Raw genomic sequence first — 21,473 nt, 5'->3', positions numbered from 1 at the left:
AAGACAGGGACTTTCCTCGACAGTCTATTTTTATCTGTATCAGTTCAACGATTATATTTTAAGCCGTGTGGTGCGCTGTTCACCATCTGCAACTCGCTCTCGAGTTTGACTCAGGCCGTACTATCACTGAGAAGGTGAACCTGTCGAGACATCAGAAGATCTTCAACATTGAAACCACGATCTGCTAGTACCAAATCCCCAGGTTCTAAATAGTTGATGATACCACATTTTCCAAAAATTTCCCTATCACTGACTGCTCCTTCAAACAGATCCGACACAAAAACAGCAGCGTTCGGTGCCACAGCAATTAAGCACTTAACCCTTTCGTGCCCGGATACTTCATTTTTATCCAGTATCCTGTGCCCACAGGCCTCTGTAAATAAAATATATGACTAAGTACCCCTATTTTTGGCCCACAAATGGACGTAGAACACCCGAATAATCATGCTATTATCACAAAAAAATACTGTCAAGCATCAAACAAGCATTCTCAGTAAGGTATATAAGCGATACATACCAAAACAATAGCTGTGTAGCTGTCCGTGTCGATGTAGAAACCAGGAAATACATGAAATAACAGCTCCACAAAACGGCTCCACAATAGACAATTATATTTATAAAACGTCACCTAAAACTCTTGAATTAGTGTGGTAACAATTCGGCAGATGGCAGTACGTCCTAGTGTGATGGTTTTCTGATGATTATTAGCTAGTACAGTGCCTGGTATGGCTCACAGCCGCTGGTGAATGAGTGACGTCAACCCGGTATATACCGGGAGCGGACAATATGGACGGGTTCCCTGAACCCGGTACATACCGGGAGTGGGCAGGAAAGAGTTAAAGGTGTGATGGTGTTTATAACTTGAAAATAGATTGGCCTGTCGTGCTATATTTCGGGGCATTTCAACAAAAAATTGACAGATACGATGCTGGTGACTTGGAATTTGGTAGTGAACAAATTGAGAGTGACAACGAATATGAAAGTGCTGTTCAGATGATGAGACTTAGTCAGAAAATAGTTTTGTGCCAGCAATGATTTTGATGAAAATGAAATAAGTAACAAATTTTTCTGACCCTGTTGATCCGGTTGTCATGGCAACGGACACCAATAACAATAATGAAGAACCAGAAACCGTCCATCCTCAAGGTCACATATATCCAAATTGTTTGTCTTATTTGTAAGTCCAAAGGTTATCAACACCATGGTATATAATATATCAGTGTCAAATACATAGGTAACAATTTTCTGAGGCCTGAAATTATACCCCAATGAAACACCTTACATCCGGCCTTCTGACATATCAGTGGAAAAGTGGATAAATGAGTGGAAAAATAGATTTTTTAGTTGTTCTATTGCTTTGAAATTTTTACTACGTAAAAAGTAAGGATATATGGCATACAATTTCAGTTGAAATTGAATAGATCAGTGCATTTTCCTGGGAGACTGAGCAATTTATCTGAAACTTATTCGTGAATTTTTTTCATGGCGGCCATCTTGGAGTATGTGATCTTGACCTCAAATTCACTTACATCCAAATTATTTATGTATACTTTGTTGGCCCAAAGGTTATCAACAACATGCTATATAATTTTTCTGTAAGATGCCTTGGTAACTATTCTATGAAGCCTCAAATATACCCCTATAAACCCCTAAATTCCCTCCGGTAAAGCAGCAGAGACACTATGTGGTATTGAAAGGATTAAGCCGTCAACTTAAGAACAGATTAATGCTATTAGGCTACCCAAACTACGCCATTTGGATCTGCTAGGAGAAAATGTGCAGAATTTTAACTCTTTCGATGTCGTCGGCGAACCGGTTCGCGGAGAATTGATGTGAAATTGGTTATCTTAGAACGCTGTTGGCGAAAATATTCGCCGATGTCAATCAGGTGAATTCATCGCTGATTGGCTAGTCGATAAAGCTATTCGAAGCATCTAAGCTAATCACCCACATGTAGGCGGTTACTACTAGCTGAGCTTCCATGAATTTCAATGTCACTACACGTGTTTTGAATGGTTAGATGCACTGACATACATTCTAACTGTGTTAGTAGCTAGGCGCTTAGTGCATACATATATGAATGTATACAATACGCGGCTACAGCGTTATATAGACTCGCATACATTTATATGTTGCGATATATAAATGAGATCTCGTCAGAGATGACGTTTTTGATAGCGGCAATGATGATGATAATGTAGATGAAAGTGATAATGAAAGTGGAAACACATTTGAAAGCGATGAAGCAAGTCAAAGTGACGAGGAACCACCACCAGCGCTTCCTTCAGACGGCTCTGGAAGGGACACCGATCCAGCCGTACCTGCTCCAGCTGTCACTGCTCCAGCTAGGGGTCGAGGGCGTGGTTGAGGTCGTGGTCGTGGTCGAGGCCGTGGAGGTCATCAACAAGCCCTGCAGCCCGCTCGTCAATGGGTAGATGTGCATGATCAGGACCCTGGACCCCAAAAACCATGGATTTTTCTTCTAAATGTCTTTTTGAATATTTTTGAATATATATCTCTAATTTCTTTTAGAAGTATTACATAGTAAATATATACTGCAAAATTTTACTGTTTTGAGGGGTCTACTTGACCCCCATAGACCCCAAGACCCCAAGTTGAATTTTTGAAAATAATATTCTGGTAGCTGAGGTCATAAGCTCCAAGAAAATTATAACTATTATTATGCTATTTCCATTAGAACGACTGCAATAAGGCTTTGAAAAAAATACTACAAAATTGTTCTAAAACAATGAACTAATTCATCACAGCTGAATACCATTAATCAATGATATATTCAACACGGAAAGAGTTAATGTATTTTTCCCAACTCTACAATTCAATGCTTGACCTTGTTTCTTGATGATATCAGAGTTAAGCCTTTCAGAAGGGTTGGAGAGCCTACAATTCTTGATGGATTTACATGAAACATGTTTTGAGGATTAGGGCAGGTAAGATGTTCACCACTATTGAAAATGGAGGTCATCATGTGTCCAATATGGTCGCTAGGGCAGACATCTTGATTTTCTTGCTGCCATTTTACAGCCATCATTTCTTAAAACATTTACATGAAATTTGGCAGAGAATTTGGCATAACATCCCAATTTGGGTTTATGCCTCTGTCAAATCTCTCAGGAAGCTAGGAATTGCATTGTCTGTGACAAGGTAAATTGTCATAGTAGGTGTGTCAAGCCTCTGCCAGCCACTTGAGGAAATATCGTGTATAAGTTATTCTATAAACTTATCTGTTCACAAATTATGAATGTGCTACTGGTTCGAATTTTTGTTAAGCCTTTATTGAGAAATAAGACTTTTAAATCATTGATTTGAACATGTGCTCGCTGTAATTGATTATGTGTGCTGGTGCGCGTTTTTCTGATGTAATCTCTGTTGAACACTGTTTCCAGTCATTTCACAAGACATTTCAAAGGGCATTTTATCATTTTGGAAGATTTTTTGAATTAATGAATTCTTAACTATTATATATGCATGTTTTTTGTTTCAGGGCGTGTCCTGAATGTAGGGTGACGTCTGATTTTGTAACTCCTAGTGAATATTGGGTAGAAGAGCCAGAAGAGAAGAAAACTATAATCAGGGGCTATAAATCTGCGCTTAGGTAATTCTAATTCTAGTTACTTCACTACATGCAGTTAGAACAAGAGGCTTCAACTCGTCACTTGCTTTTACTCATATTATCAACCACCATATATCTGTTCGATTTAGCCCAGTATACCATCACAGAGCTGCCAACCATGCTGCATATTATTCGACTTTCACAGAATTTTATGGGTTTTCCCTGTGTTCTCGGAAACAATAAAATGTTACAGATTTTAAAAAAAATGGCTTTTGTCACGGAAAAAATATAGTTTTTGGTTTACCTATGTTATGGCTGTTGGTTGGCAGTCTGCCAAGTGTATGTTAAATCGCAGCACAAAATTTAGTTGTAATACTCACGTTGTTGTCTTTTATCGTTAAGCAAGTAGAATTGATGCGCGGAGGTCAGGCCAGTAAGCTTCGAACGGATGATGCAATATTTTTCGAAAATTCATCGCTTTCTATAAGTTACTTGTGTTGACCTATATTTGTGTTTCCGACGTGAATACGGGAAATTCTCGAAATTTCCAGGAATTTCGGCACCTCTGACGTAATTTTGGGAATCACAAAATGGCAAGCAATTCATTTGACATTCGTGCCGAGGTTAGTTTGCTAATAGTTTGTTCGTTTGTGAGGATTATAATGGAGTCGGCTTCTTATTTAGTGTCTCGAACTTAGTAAGTGTGGCAATTTCTATAGTCCTAGCTTGGTTTTGACTACAAAATACATTCTTTCTTTGAAAAATTAAAAGACGATGGCACCAGCCTGAGCTGGTGGTGACACGCCGTTTTTGGAGAAAGGCAGTCAACAAATGTTAAGCATCGTTGTTGAAATGAGATTTAATCGTTCCACACAGTTGTGTGCGCTTTTTCATTTGCTATTGCCGGAGGCTAATTAGTGTGCTTGACGATGTTTTTGTGGTATATTGGCACTCTTCGCATAACAGTGCATACACATTAAATATATCTATATATCCCATATCCCATATATCTAATGTACGTACATACACACTGCAGTGCATGACAAAGTGTATGTATACTCTGTATTCACGTTTACACGCGCTGCACTACTGCGCTCTCCTGTCTCATCATCTATATGTATGTGCATTCAAGATGCCGATTGAAACTGCTGGAATGATTGGATAGTGCATTGAACAAAATCTAAACCTATAGGAAAATATTGCCACATCCATCAGGAATAAAATGAGCTGGTGGGCTGAAAATACGAATTTTGGAACTGTTTAATTGGCTTCCTGCATTTTTATGCTAAATACAAAGCATCACTAAAGCACACAGCCAATATCAAATTTTGTGTCATGCTACCCAGAGCCCTTATAGTTTTCTGGACATATTTAAACCAAAACTATCAGCCACGCAAGTGAAAATCAAAATGAATACATGTATAATTGTACGTTCTTCTAGATAGCAGAAAGGTGAACACACCACTTTGCCTGAGGCAAATTATCATAAATTTTTTATAATTTAATTTTCTATACTCTATGGATCACATAATCAAGCAAGTTAACACTGGCCCTAGCAGTCAGTAGCCCTAGCAGTCACATCCCTGAGTTCTGCGATCAGCGGAAATCTGCTGTTTTGTTGGTGATTTTTTGGTCTCCGAGATCGATGTTAATTTGATGTAAAAATAGGATTAGCTTTTCCAATTCGCTATTACAGCATTGTCAATGTTAGCGATGATGGCTACAGAATGACGATGCTCACGTAGTGCTGCTATCATAAGCCTGATAGTTGATCGATAGTACACTATAGAAAGTGAGGTGGTGTGAAATCGGAGAGTGGAGCTGTACGGTTAAGACGGTACACATGCATTTAGACAGGCAACCAGTCTAGACTCAGAATTTGACACGCAACCAGTCCATTAGCCAGAGCTGCCAACCGTCCCGAATTTTGCTGGACAGCTACAGAATTTCATTGTTTATCCTGCTGTCCCAGGAAGCATTAAAATGTCACAGATTTTTAAACACTTAGCTTTTGTCACAGAAAATAATTACACAATAAAGCAAAGTAAAACTGAAAGCTAATCAGTTTAACAAATGAATTGAGTATAATTTTACGCAAAACTCAACACACAAGAACACACGCGATGATCAGAGGTTGCTAGCACTTGACCACATAATTTGGACACTTAACAAGTAACTTAATCCTCGAGGTATTTTGGTTGGCCGATTCCGGGTCCACTTCTCCTCTGGAGGTGTTTCCGGGTGTTTGTCGTTATCAGACAATTGAGTGTCATCAATGTCTGCGGGCATATTGTCGACAGGAACCGGTTCAGGGGTTTTCACTAGATGAAGCCTGTATCTGCGGTAACTCGCTCCATTGCGACTTATGCAAATGATCGCGAAAATCCGGAGTGATGTTCTACAATCGCTGGTTGCCATGATTTGTCGGATGGTGCTCGGGTACGACAAATCTGGAACAATCGGCAGTGTTGTGCGTAGTTGTCTACTTAACGACATTCCTGATATACTGTAACAAAGCAATGTATTGATCCAAGTCCTCATCTTCGGTTTTCTTGAGCATCCACTATTCTAACAGCCCTCTCGCTAAAACCATTCGATTGAGGAAACTTGAACTGTTGACTGGAAGTGGTGACCTGGAATCCCCACTAATCTGCAAAGCGTAGAAATTCTCTGCTCGAGAACGGCATGTTATCGCATATCAACCTTTCGGGAATGCCATGGCGGGGAAATATGGATTTCATGCAATTGATTATGGTACTTCGAGTAGCAATCGGCTACAACGAGGTATTTGCGACCCTTAAATTCGATTATGTCAGCAACAAGACAATGTCATGGGCGGTCTGGTATTGGGAACGATGGGAGTGGTTCCTTCGCTGACCAGTCAGCGTGTTCCAGGCATACGCCGCATGTGGACACCATGCAATCAATGTCGCCATTGATCCCGGGCCTATACAGGACTTGCCTGGCACAAGCTTTTTTATTCTCTTCTCCGAGATGTCCCTCATGTAGCAGTTCTAGCATTTGTGATGGCAAAGTAGCCAGTATGACGTTGCGACTACCTTTCGCCACGACACCGTCGACAACAAGTAGCTTGTCATGATCATTCCAGTAGTCTATTATGTCGGGCGATAGGCTTGGCTGTCGTTCTGGCAATCCATGCTTAATGGTGCTGACTGACTATTGCCCAGTCTGATCGTTAATCGGGGAGCGAAACATCGTGTCAGAGCTAACAGTATTGCCTCTGGAAACCTCTGGTACTTTGATCTTGAGTTTTGGCTTGTTGAATGTGGCACCCCTTTCACGTTCGGGCAGCATGACCATGTGGATTATTTCATCATGATCGTGATCATCTTCTGCTGTGATCATGTCGTCCGTTATAACATGAACGCCTCGGATGTCACCAAAATTCACTTAATTTCTTTTCTACATGATATCACTCGCAGATATTTAATGTAGATAGACTAAATTTGCCTAAGTGATTAAGACGCTGGCACTTGCTGCACTTCTTCCCAAACGCGGGACTCTCTCGCTTCTTATGAGTCAAGTGCTTGCAAGGTTTCGACGCTTTTGCATCATCACGGCGGTTATTTTGGGACTGTTGAAAGGGACTTGGCTTTGTGCCAACAAAGTTCATCAGGGTCTTCATCTCCGGCAGATTTAAAGCATTAAAGGGGAACTGCAGTGCAAAATTTTTTATAACTATATGTGTTGGACACCTTTATAAATAAATTTTCAAAAAAGCAGAAAAACATTTCATCTAATACTTTATCCAAAAAAGAGGGTTTTGTAGAGTGCCTGACCGCCGCCATTTCTTCACGTAGCAGATGCTTTTCTCTTGGCTGTGATGTAGTTTGGCCCACTGCGATACATGTTACTGCTGCTATTCATAGTGTTTTCATCACTTGCAGTTCAACAGTTCTAAACTGCAGCATAATGTCACACCAGCAATTATTTGGATATGTTTCACACAGTGAGAGGATAAATAAAAGTAGACCCCACTGGCAGCCCAGCAGGAGTATTTCAATTGCAATTTTCAACTGAGATCTTCAATGAGTGTATCTATTTGTGTACACACTGTAGTGTGTGATGGGCCGGGATACGTCATCAATGTTTACTTGCCTCACTTTGGAATTTAAATATGGCGGCTCTCATCTGCTGTAAATTCTGCTGATAACAGTATTAAAATCGTTGTATAGAAGTTAATTAGGAAGAATTGGAAATTTCAACTAGCGTTACGCTAAGCAACAACAAGAGTAGAAATGAATGGCCAATTATAATTTTTTGACTGCAGTTCCCCTTTAACCACTGAATAGCTTACCATAGTATAATCTACCAATGCTTCATGGCCCATGGGCCTCTTGTATTGTAACATCAGATATTTCCGTGGATTTGCTGAAAGCCCTCTGGGATCCCTGCAGTATTCAGGATTTATCTATTATGGCAAGGAAAACTGTGGGGCTAGCTGTTGGTACTTAACTTTCTTACACATTGAGTCAGATTTCCTGAACGTTTCTGTGAATAGTAGGGATGAAAATCTTCCGACCATAGACGGATTTCCGACCTTTTCTAACATTTTCTTTATTCCTGAGAACAGTGTAAATCACCTCAATTGCTTTAATCACCTCAATCGCGGGTGTCACATCGGACTGCTCCGTTGTTAGGTGTGCTCCTTAAGACGGTTTTCGGCAGTTGTAAGCACAACTGTGGAGTCGGAGAAACCAATATGGCGTCTCATTCAAAAAGAGGCTCTTATTCAGGCCCAAACTATTAACATTTTGACCAAAAGGAAGTAAGTTTTTTGGCTAAAAGTTACTGATTTTTGTTCCCAGAAAAATATCTTTTTTTTGAAAAAATCTTCCGAATTTTTCAATATGGGCTGTTTTCATCCCTGGAATAGGTAAAAGAAAGCGATCTGACATATATGTTCCTGCCTACCACTGTCTGAGCTTCAGTCTCACCATAGCCCCATGGGATGTTTTTAAAGTGAACAGATCTGCATAATAAAAAGAGTTGTAGAATGAACAATGTAATATGTTTTCACTGTTATTATAAAAACTGGACCTCGAGAGGACAGGACCTTTTTCCCTCTAGTGGACCAAGTTTCTTGCTAAACTGCTTGTTATGTCGTTTTGGTAGCTTTACCCTCGAAATTAAGTCCAAAACTTAAACACAATTACACAATCTTGGTTCCTTTCATTTTTGTAAATAATATAAGGCTTAGAAATGTATTTTGGACACCAAATATTAGACCGGCACTCATTCATGGATGTGCGTAACTAGCGTCTTTCAGTGGTGCATACCGGTCCATTGTATGTCACTGATGTTTTTCTCCACTTCAAAAGTAATGAACTAGTAATTGTCATCCGATTTAGTTCAACTAAGCTTTGAAAGTAAAATGATAAGGATCCTTATACTGTGTTGATGATGCCATGTTGATGCACGGTGTACTTTGCTTGTTACAATCAGTTGGACTACAACCAATTTGAAGATCATAAATTGTAGTCCAAGCAAGGCTGAAAATTTGCTTATGGTACTTAAGTAAACAACATTTATCTTAATTAATTGGATTCGTTTTTATGAACTTTTGCGTTAACGATCATTTTTGGGGCCTTATTATCTGTATTTATTTTGTAAATTGTGACACAGATATGAGATATAATGCACGTTCACTGTCTATTGATCAGTAATAGGTATCACAATTCACAGTGCATGTAGTCCACACATACTATCAACTGACATCAGCTAGATAGAAGAAGATAGTTTAGACATCTTGTACTGTGCAAAATTCCATGTTGCAATATTTGGAACTTAACTCTACTGCAGAGCTGTGATGATAGCTCTCTTGTTTTAGTAACACGTATAGTTAAATCAATGAACCCGTTAACCTTATATTATTATTGATAAAGGATAATCGATAAATAAAAAGATTATTTGAACCCAAATTGATTATGCATACGCCCAGAGTTACATTGATGGAGAGAACGTTTGTATCTATATGCAGATGAATTTTAAACAATCCTAATTTGCATTAGAAAACACCATATAGGTAGACCAATATTGTGTAGGATATAATTGAAATCAGTCCATCAGGTTCGATTCCTGCCAAGGGAGGATGTGTGTACTAGTCATCACCTGAGTGATTCTAAATATAGAACAGTGACTAGGCTATGATAGTATGCATAGGACTCTCACACATCACCGGCGCCGGCATGTATTGTCAGCCTCTTACATCGTCAATTAAGATAAACTAATTGACAAATCAGTGAATTGAAATCTTTGATGATGGGCCTCGGCTTATTGGGTGAATCTTTATGGAATCCATGTATTTCAGGCTAAAACATGCCCTCGACTTATTTGAAATGTTGGCTTATTGGAGGAAATGGTATATGGTATATTTCAACTATAATATATACTGGGCTAGTCACTGGTGTCAGTTTGAAAATACTGTTTGATGAAACAATTGCAAGTTACCTTTTATAAAGCATGTAATACGTACGTTGAAAGTATCTATCTTTAATTTAGATAATTTTTTTTTTTCTTACAGTAAGAAAAGCTGTAAATATTTCAAACAAGGTAAAGGCGAATGTCCGTTCAATGAGAAATGTTTCTACCTTCATGCATACCCTGATGGGAAAATTGCCTCTCCTAAGCCACGAAGACGGCGCAGAAGGCGACAACAACCTGATGGAGATGAAAGCATCACAGAACTTATGCAAGAACTTTTTCTTTGGGATTTCATTGAAGATCGTGAAAATAGCCTTTTATTGGATTTTGCATTAGCTGATGTTCTCGGGAATATATTCATGAGCAGTGATTCCGATAGTGATTCCTCTGACTATGACCTTCTTGATCTGTACTGGTAGCATTTAATTTGACCTAAGTTTATTGTTGTGGTAGTCTGCTGCATCTGCGTAACGAAATGCTCAACTGTATTTTTTGAGCCAACTGAAATACAAGTGATGAACTTAACATGTGATAGGGAACTTTGGAACAGTTATTGTGATATTGTGATGATGATAATACCATGGATTGGTAATCTATCCATAGAACATATTTTTGGTGACTACGCGTTTTCAGGAGTTGACTTACTTTTAATAGAACATTTACAAGATGGCAGCACTCAATGGTTCATTGAAAGTTTCATCCATAACCCCGTAAAATATGCTTTACTGTACCAGTAAATATGGGGACCAGTATATCTTATTTGATTGGTGATCGTCGAGAAGTCAGAAAATTCAGTAAAATGAGTTTTGTTAAAAGATTCTCGTGCATCAAACCAAACATGCGTATGCTCGGAGCTCTTTTCTCGAATATATTAACCTTCGACATTTATTATTGAATTCAGTTTAAGACATGAAAATGATCAAAAATGAATAAATGATTGTATCCATTGTAAATATCTTTTGTGAGAAAAAATCAGCGATGTAGGCGTAACATTGTACTTTCTCCCAGTGCGTTGTCAGAGTTCATGTGTCAGAATTCAGCGCAGGCAGTGAAAGCTGTGAATAGCAGTGAATTGAAAAAAAAGATTCCTGGCTATGGATAGCAGTGGATTTTGGATTTTGAAATCTTTCAATTTACATTGATAGATTGTCTAACATACACAATACACAGCGTACATTCAGCATCCAAGTTCACACTATGCACATGGAGCAACACACACTTGATCAGCATTTTCAACGCTTAATCCTCTTGAAGTCATAACAAACCAACATTATAAATGTTGGTTTGTTTTAAGATTTTGGCTAGCGTTAGTGAGCCTATGTCAACGGTCTGGCCAATCGATAATCAATCGTATGCTTAAACGCTTCCCTCAAAGCTATTTTTAGCACACTCAAACGCAATCTCAGTAGCCTGTAATTTCACTACTCATGGGCGAATTGAACGGATTAAGCAAAGATTTCGTAATTTGTTTTTCTTTATGGTGCGCAAAGTTGAAAGCCATGGGTTTCATATTTTTGGTTTACCTTTGTCAGCAGTATGAGGTTGGCATTGAGCCAATTCATGTAAAATCGCGGTACGTTTTTTTATGTTAGCATTTGTGTCATTGGTTCTCGGGTTAAACGACGTATAATCGATGCGATTGAAGACATGGCGAACCTCCGTCGATGACATGGTCAACTGAGTTAAAATTCTACGAAAAACTGTTTTTGGCGGGAAAATTCTTAGCTCTCGCGTGTAAAATTGCAATGACCATGATTGGGGGGCGCCGTCTCTAGGAGCGAATGGGATTGGCTGTTTTTTGGATATATGGGGAATTCCGGCGCTACTAAAATAATTATGGGAAGCCATAGAATGGCGTACGTTTCATTGGACTCGGTGCCGTATACGTTTGAATCTCAAATGCTCATTGCTGGTGAGGATGTAATTATTTCACTCATCCGCCATAGGTATTGTTTCATTTTAAAACCTGGTGATTGTTTTGATTGACATTGAGGTGTAAGCGAATGTAACACAAAGCCTCCACATGCGCGCGGAGTGCTACAACACACACACACACACACACACACACAAACTCGTACAGTACACTACTAAGGGTGATGCTGTAACGCGTGCACGTTTGACATGAAAATAGGCTGAATAATCATAGCAGTAGATGAGCGCTGTGTTTTCTGTTCGATAGAATTTGTAATAAATTGTAATTTCTTGTGACCTGAAAATACTAAGCAGCAAAGTATAAGGTCTGTCGAGGTAAATTTCAGTATAACCCGACTTCAAAGGTACCGAGTAGTGAAAACTTTTTTCTGGGATTCATTGAAATAAATTTTATTTTTGATAAAAACGGCCGACTGACCGACTGCCGACTATGAGCCACGTATGTTTGAATTCAAGTGTGCATCGTGTGAAAACATGCCTTGACACGTGTGGCCTAGTTTAAGTTTTCCAAGAAACTGGCAGTGTTCCAATAAGCTGCCATTCATTCTAATAGTGACTATATTAAAGCGCGCACATATTCAATGTACTGTTTCATTTTTATCTCGGGCGAAGCTCGAGATATTGTAATGGGTCCAAAAATCGAATTTTTGCTAACAAATGAGGTTATAACTTTGACACGAAGTCATGCAATCTACTATGTTTATGTGCGAAATGTAGCTTCATCATGCAGCTAAAATCTGTTGGAAATGGAATTTTGAATATCGCGTTCATTTAAGAGAAATCGACGAATTTGTGGCGATTTTTAAAGAAATTTCAAGGAGCATTTTATTTCATAAAACGGCTAGAAGGCCGATGTACAACGTTACATTGAAGTAAAATAACTGCTCCCTGTGGTTGGCTGAGCTCCCGCTGTCAATGTAAAAGGGTATATTCGATTGACGCAGACAAACCGGTCTTTTAATCTTCTCATCTATTAATCTGCTCGGTTCTAGTTTCTCATTTCCCAGTCATGGGAGAGTCTTATATGTTTATTTTTAATTTGACAGCCGAAGTATCGATTCTGTCTCCCATATCTATTTCATTATGCAAATAACCGAAGATTCAATCAATACGCTACTTCACGGAAGATTATGCGCGCACAATCGAATAGGCCCAAACCTCCTGTATACGGGATATCGACAAATTCAAGTTCTTGAATTACTCGTTTGATGGCGCTAGTCAGAACCGGAAATTGGAACCTAAATCCGCCGTGCTCTAGTTCATTTGCAATGAAAATCTCTCGCTTCAAGTTTTCAATGAGCGATATTTTACTTACTATATATCGTCACGCGTAATCCTTGAGATATGTTATCCTACTGCTACGTTGGATATGATAAAACCTCACTGCAGTGGCTAGAAATCACTATAAGTGTCCTAAAATTATCAAAAAACATTTTGCAACGGCTGGTTTCCAGGTATCACATGGTGGCAGCACTTGACGGCCCAATTAAGATTGTTGGTTCGAGTCCTGGTACTTTTCATATTTTTTTTAAATAAATCTACGAGTTCAGTCCTTCTAAAATCAATTTTATTTCATAATATCATTTCATATTTATCAGTGTTGCCTGCAATAAATTTACCTTAGAGACTTGAACTCAACAATGAAGTGATGACACCCGGCACCAGTCATTACTTCCGTTAGCTGCTTCGAGCGTCATCGCTAAATTTGTTATTTTTGGTAGTTTTTTTACATTTCTAGTGATCTTTAGGGTTCAAAGTGAGGTTTTATCGAATTCAACACGTCAGGATATCATACTCAAAGGATTATGCGTGCCGTTGTATAGTAAGTAAAATATCGCTAACTAGAAAATTGAAGCGAGAGATCTTTATTGCAAATGAACTAGAACATGGCGGATTTAGGTTCCAATTTCCGGTTCAGACTAGCGCCATCAAACGAGTAATTCAAGAACTTGAATTTGTCGATATCCCGTATTGCCGCGATGATTGCTGATTAGATTTCGATGATGTTGTTCACCGAAATCAGCAGATTTTACACATCCACGAAGTGTTCAAGGAAAACCTTAAAGATGCATCAATCAGATGGCGCCTATACATTACAAAGATAACATTCTGCGCCCGAGATATTAAGATCCGTGGATCTCTCGTTAACACAGAGATGACGCTCTGGACGAAGTTATAATTTTAGAATAATTCTTGAAATCTACGCTATTAGACAAATTTCCCATGCACAACGTAGATGAACTTTTGGCGATATTGTTTTCATGTAAAAAAGCCCAAAGGTGAAAAATTTGTTTATTTTGCCCAAAAATTTTGCAAAAAAAATTTCTACCTACCTACCGACTCATCCTGAAAAGTTGAGTCGGTGTTGCAGCAAACAATTATTTTGGGATGGCCTTATTTTAATATTTTTTCGTTTTGTGAAAGTCTTTGTTAATAATCAACAGGTTTGTGTCATCCGCAAAAGAAATCGCCTGTGTAAAGGTTAAATTGTTGTTCAGATCATTTACATAAATCAGGAAAAGAAGAGGGCCTTGCACCGAACCTTGAGGTATTCCATACGATATATCATTCTGATTCGAACTTGTTTGATTAAATTTAGTGAATATTTTTCGATCTTTAAAATAACTTTTAAACCAAGTGTAGGCATGACCTCTAATACCATAATGATCTAGTTTTACTAACAATATCAATACTGATAGAATCAAAAGCTTTAGATAGATCTAAAAAAAGACCCAATGATTTGTTTTTTTTTCTAAATTTATAATTAGATTTCCTATAAATTCTGTTATAGCATGCGTTGTAGAATGCAATGGCCTAAAGCCATATTGGCTAGGATTTAGGATACCATATTTTGTTTGGAAACTATCGAGTCGTGAGTGGACAAGTTTTTCAAGGACCTTAGATAAAACAGGGAGTTATGATATAGGTCGATAATTTGTTAATATTTTTTTGTTCCCTTTTTTAAATAAGGGAGTTACTTTAGCTATTTTCATGTTATCAGGAAATACGCCTTCCTGGAGTGATTTATTGAAAAGAATAGTGAGGGGTCCAATAATGCTCATTACGAATTGTTTTAATAACTTATTACTTGAATTATCATCCCCGCCACAGCTGTTTTTGGTGATAAGTTATTAATTATTTTATATATCTCTTCACTGTTTGTAGGGCAAAGAAATATAACATTTTCATTTTTTTAGGAAGATACTTGGTGAAATCATTCTTAGATTTAGGAACATTTTCTGCATAATTCTTACCGATAGTTGAGAAAAATTTATTGAAACCTTTACTAATTGTAAATTTGTCACTAGTTTCTTTGCCGTCGATAACAAAAATATTGGTGGTGGAAGTGTCATTGGATTTCCCAATTAATTCTGGAATGGTAGACCATAATTTTCGGCTATCTTTACTATATGTAGCTATTTTCTGAGTATAAAATTTCAATTTCTGGTGTCTTTTTAAATAATTTAGCTGGTTACGGTAGAGTTTGTGTTTTCTGTATCGTTCATCCGATTGATCTAGTTTCATGACTTTTTTAAACATTTTATCAGCTTTCATAGAAGATTTCAGAATAGATTTTATCATCCATGGTTCAATTAATTTTCTTTTCCTATTAGTTTTAAATTCTGGGGAAACGTCGTTTACCACTGCTGTAAACTTAGCTGTGATGAAATCATAACAATTATTGCAATTAAGCCTTTCTACATGAGACCAGTCTAAGTCAGAAAGATTTTTATTCATCCTTTCAATATTACTATTATTTAAATTTCTTGAAAAATATTCTTCCTTTGATGATTGGGATTTTTTACAGTCCATAGTGTCAAAGCAAGGTAAGTGATCTGATATATGAGTCAATATAATAGCACTCCTATGTTTATGTTCCTACCTCTGTTATAAATAAACATTATCGATAAGCGTTGCAGTTGTGTGCGTAACTCTGGTAGGCCGCAGTATTGTTGGAAATTTTGAGGTATTTTTATGTGTATTTATCTTAATGTAATCTAAATTTTGGTCCATGCCAAGAATAACTTCAGATTTTTTTTCATTTTTTTTTTTCATAATTGTCTAGGAAATCAATTTCACTATTGCCTGGAACTCGATAAATTTCTCCAACAATTATTTTCTTACTTAGATAACGATTCAAATTCAATTCGACAAAACATAATTCAAATTTGCCTTCCTGAAAAATATCAAGGTCAGGTCTATTTATTAAATTTATATTATTAATATATATAGCAACACCCCCACCAGAAGTATTGAGCCTACGGTTTTCAACAAGTTCATATCCAGGGATTTTACATGATAAAGCATTTCTGTCATATCTGTCATGATGGTATCTAGAACTATAATTTGCTTGGCTAAATTATCGATAATTACTTTCAATTCTTGTAATTTACATGTAAGACTATGAATATTGATTTGTAGGACATTTAAGTTTGATGGATTAATCTTAAATTTGCTACCAAGTTCATTAAGTTAAAACATAGGGACATCGTTCATTATTGAATGAAAATTGATCATCTATTATACTATTTAAGTATAAATCTTGATCATTCGCATGACTAATTAATTTTCGAAAAAAATCTAGATTACCAAGACACATAATACAGGAGAAAAAAAATAGATATATATATATAAAAATTATATTTTAAATGGATACAGGATGATGAATATGAACGAAAAATTGATTAATTAGATGAAAAATAAACAATAAACACTTGTAGTAAGTGTTTTATGAAACGTTGACGATGTGTCAATTACTAGCAGCATAATAGTACAAGAGTGACTCCGAGACAACAATAGCTAACTTAGCTAACAATATATACTGAGTAAATAATTCCTTTCTGCGGAAAATTTGTTTCCGTTAAAGCTTTCCTTAAATGGTGGCGCACTTTACACTTTACATATCAAAAAGGAAAATCGCAAAAAATCTTATGATATAGAATATCAAAAGACTATTTGAAGTTGAATTATTACAATATTAGTGATATACATATACCTACATAGATATATACATACACACGCACACACATATATATATATATACATATTCACACATACATACGCATACGTACACATATACATAGCGTGACAATTCAAAGTTATATTATGTAAATCTGGAGCTTAAATTTGGATTTCTGACCATTCAAATACTTTTCCATTAGATACGAATACAGTTTCATATTTACCACTTTTAGAGGCATTATCACAAAGTCTTGAGATTTCAGGAGCTAGGTCCTCTTGAATCACGATATTCTTCCCTTTCAGATGTCTACGGTGAGCTAAAACACGATCTCGAGTGTCTCTATTTGAAGTGAACGATTATTCCTGGTGGTTTGTCTTTATTAGATTTGCTATTGAAAAGGCGATGGGCTACTTCAATATCATCTTGCATACTTTCATTTGCTTTGGTATCTTTAATTTAGAAAAGACTTAATGCACTACGATTTTGCTACAGATTTCACCCTATGCAACGTTTGGTTGAGAAGAACCATAAATCCAAAGATTATGGCGACGAGAGTACTGATTATTAGCCACAGTATTCCGTTTAAGTTCTAAGATATCTTCCTTCATGGCTACATTTTCTTCTTCGAGTTTTTTGGATTTTGAATCATATATGTGAACAGTTTTTTCCATATCGATGAGTTTACTTTGCATTTGTGCTGGTTCGCTAGATAACATTTCTCTAAACGATTCTTGTAAGCTAGATTTGAACGCTTCCATATATGAATGTAAGTAATCTTTAGTTAGTAGATCCGAGTCAGGTTTGACTAGTTGATGAGGTTTGTCTCGGTCGTTTATTACTCCTATTCTAACTAGAAGTATTGTCCATCGCGATAGAATCGCTAAATACATTTTCGGTTATGTCTGTTTCGGGAATCACTGTATCTTTTAACGAAGAATCCGAATTGCCTTGTGTAAAGGCAGTAATTGCTGTTTGTGTAGCCATTCTCGAAACAAAAAAGTTTTAGTGTTATACTGTAAATATCAGTGGTGTAGTCACAGATTGTCACACAAAAAATCACAAGGTTGAGTGAGCGATTGAGTTATGGCAGCGAGTAAATGAGTGAGTGATCAATTTGACAGCTGTCACATAAATCCAATCCAATTTCTGATCTAAATACAGTTAAAATACAGTTTTTTTGAGTAACAAAGTAAACTTATCACCAGACCGATCACCAAAACTTTATCTACATGCTGATGTCAAAATAATACCAATCAACCTGGAAATTAGCTTGCAAAATCCTTTACAATCAGAGCTGGGGTGATACACTACCAGCCTGGTCAGCCATGTTTGATAAATGTTCTTGATATTTACACGACTAATAATTGTTTTATCATCATTAATTGAAGTAATTTTATTGACGTTCGCATTAACGCATTAACGACCATTTTGGAGCCTGATTATTTGTATTAGTTTGTAAATCGTGGCATAGTGATAAGTGTTCACGTTGAATGTCGTGTACAGTCGTGTATGCAATATTGCCTTATAGTCTCATGTTCACTGTATGTATGTATGTATCAGTCATTGATAACGCGCGCCACACCGATTTGTAAGCTTGCCTGCTTGCGGTTCACTCATAGTTTTAGTTGTTTTAAGGCCAGCCGTAGGCTGAGCCTATTACTATACAAATGGAGCAAATTTAAATGACATGGTTTCCAGAGCTAAGGCCCATTGACTGTGCAACTGAGCTTTTAATCATACAAATCATTCATTCGAGCATTATCCATTCTCCAACCCCTATGAAGCTGAATTTTGAAAGAGGGCCTCGTAAAAATTCATATGAGCTTTTTAGCGAAATTCTGATCGCAAAAATATCTGTTTTTAAAAGCCAATCAGAAAGCAAAGACTCCTCTATGATTGGCTTAGCCGCAGAGATCAGCAGGTGTTCACGTGAACCCGCGGTATCGTCTACCGTTTTACTTCCGGGTTTTATTCTAAGATCTAAAATTGTATTTCAATATCGATTTCTGTGAAATCTTTAGTTGATTAAGTTCTTGGGAGGAATATCTTTATTTGCACTACAGAAAATATCATTGACAATTGTGCAAAAATTGCGAAAAATAGCTTTTTCTCAAATCGGATGGATGACCTTGATATGCTAATTAGCCATGTGCTCAAACTGCAAATTAAATCAAATTTTATTCTGCAAAAAAAATATCAAATCCAATTCAATTTTACTCTATTGAACAAGGTAAAACAGCAAATCCAATTCAATTTGTTTTTATTGAGCAAATTTCAGAAAATTCAATTCTATTCCGCATTCAAATCAATAAGACTAAGGAAAAGATTTATCGGAGGTATTTGTTCCTGCCAGCTGCAGTTGCTGTCTATGCAACTTATGAAAACACAATTGAATTGTGTAAATTATTAGCCTGGGATTGACTAGTCTGGGCTGTGTATTTGGACAAATTCAATCCACGGAATGCATCATTTGCCATTTTATGAAAAGCTGACAGGCTGGCCATAGTGCCCCTTGGGGCTCTTGTTTGAAGATTTCATTCTCGTTGAAAAGTCAGTTATCACTGACCAAAATTTGTGTGCTTAACATGCGTGTCCGTCGACATAAAAATTGATCTACCAGTGTACATGTGTAATAGACACTGCGCGCCAGTGACAATTTTTTTTTAAATAACTGAAATTAGCCAGACTTACAAATTAAGAATTGCATTGTTTTGGAACTTTTGGGAACATATATTTTACCCAACTTTCTGAATTTTCGGCTTCTAGAATCAGACTTCGAGACACATTTTGATAGGAAAATGAACTGAAAAAATTGGGACCTTGGAATTTCGATTTTCCAACTTCGAGTTGTCCAACTTACAGTCGGCCAGTTCTACTGTATCTGCAAATAGTCATTTTTCTACCATCAGATGAATTCAATCAAATACAGTGTTCACTCCTTTTCATTTTTTCTGAAGTCCTTCCACAAAACTTGCAGGAAAAATTAGGCGTGCTCTCTCCCTATTTTCAAATCTTCTGTGATAGTAAAAATTCATATTTTGTTTTTCTCCTTAGCCCTCACCTTCTTAATGGTTCAGCATAACTCGCTTAACTCAGAGACATGTAAGGATTTTTGGTTAACCTTTGTCGGTGATAGGAAGTTGGCATTGAGCCAATTCATGTAAAATCGAGGTACGTTTAAGAGTGATTCTTCTATTCAGGGATGAGAATTCCCCGCGGATCCGCGGTTTCCCGTGGATTTTGGTATTGAAAAATATCATTTAGTAATGTATATAGGCCTACTTACTATTGCCGCGCCTGTGTGGCAAACGCCTTCAGATATTATACACTACTGGGTGATGATTTTTAGTGAGCATTCATCAGCGCATTTTAACTGCAATAATTCAGGGCTCGACCCGTAATGCATGAGATGCTGAATATCATCGAATGAGAATGTACCACTTGAACTTGCCATTACCTACCAAAATATAGTAGTCGTTCATGGGTTCAAGATCACTCTAAGTGCTCGGAAAACGCTTTTGATTTCTAAAATTTTCTTGGTGGAGACAAAAATGAGGTAAAAAATCATGTTACAAAATCACAAATTGCGCGTAAACTAAACATTTTTGAACAGAATGGTTGAAGATGAGTGTATAGATCAATAGAATACATCATATTTTGAAATTAAAAAAAAGTGTCAGTTACCCTTTAACTTAGGATATAGATCTTTCATTTTACAGATTACGGTCGAGATAGCTGTCTTCAGACTACTTTCGCCTTTTAATAAAGGGCACAGCGATATCCATTCACCCCTTGCTGCATCTGTGTTAATACCTAGTCTCGCAGCGTAGTGGTCTAACAGTGTCTGAAAAAAACCCAGCCGATTCATTTGTGATACTGTATTCAAGTGTTAACAACATCAAAAAATTCAAAAAATACCTCAAGATTATTGTCTTTATGTTAATCCATGGTTTCAATGGCATCAGGGAAACTTTTAGGATCGAACATCCTAAATGCTCCCACAATTCCAGTGTCCGGAAATCTGCTGCGAATATTTTCTATCACCAATGAGATGAATTTGTCACGTACCTGGAAATTGGCATTGATTCAGCAGTATGGCTATGCTCATGCTCCTTGGTTAAAATATATTTCAATTATGAGCTTACATTGGATTTGAAATCTTGTAGGTCATTGTCATTAAATGGCACTTTAAGATGATATTTCTCATTGAGCTCATTTAACACAGAACCATCCAAAATCTGTTTGAAGAAACTGCCAGGGACGATTATGTGGCTTTCTAAAACTGCGATCCTATTGGTTACTGCGCTCTGTATCAAATCGAAATCGATAGAGGATTTCTGAAACAGAGCAGAATATTACACTATAATAATTGACATTTATATAGCGCACGTATCCAAACTAGAGTGTTCAAATGCGCTCCAAACTTGGTATTATTACCCCCAGCCTATAACTCTGTTCCATGTATCAGTCATCTCTCCCTAGGGAGAGGTATATGATGATAATAATGAACAGATACTATATTTATATATTCCTCTAATACCTGGAAACAAATCGAAAGAATTG

At 37.1% G+C, this 21,473-nt stretch overlaps 1 protein-coding gene across 3 annotated transcripts in view; it reads left to right on the top strand.

Moving 5' to 3' along the window:
- LOC141901092 (putative E3 ubiquitin-protein ligase makorin-1) overlaps positions 1-20,779 on the top strand; it is a 60,951-nt gene extending 40,172 nt beyond the window's left edge. Inside the window, exons 6-8 of one of the 3 annotated variants that reach the window (XR_012618809.1) lie at positions 3,503-3,613; positions 19,965-20,081; positions 20,630-20,779. Coding sequence is in view for 2 of the 3 variants with exons in the window: in XM_074788173.1 (XP_074644274.1) it covers positions 3,503-3,613; positions 10,116-10,434 (430 nt within the window). In the remaining variant the exon portion in view is untranslated. Of the gene's footprint in view, positions 1-3,502; positions 3,614-10,115; positions 10,976-19,964; positions 20,082-20,629 lie in introns of those variants that run through there. The other 2 variants (XM_074788173.1, XM_074788172.1) reach the window with 2 other exon arrangements.
- Positions 20,780-21,473: the final 694 nt, after the last annotated feature.

Source organism: Tubulanus polymorphus, chromosome 3 (assembly GCF_964204645.1).
Source record: "Tubulanus polymorphus chromosome 3, tnTubPoly1.2, whole genome shotgun sequence".
Classification (NCBI taxonomy): Eukaryota; Metazoa; Nemertea; class Palaeonemertea; order Tubulaniformes; family Tubulanidae; genus Tubulanus; species Tubulanus polymorphus.
Note: the sequence above shows the minus strand (reverse complement) of the source record. Positions and strands in the feature narration are given on the sequence as shown.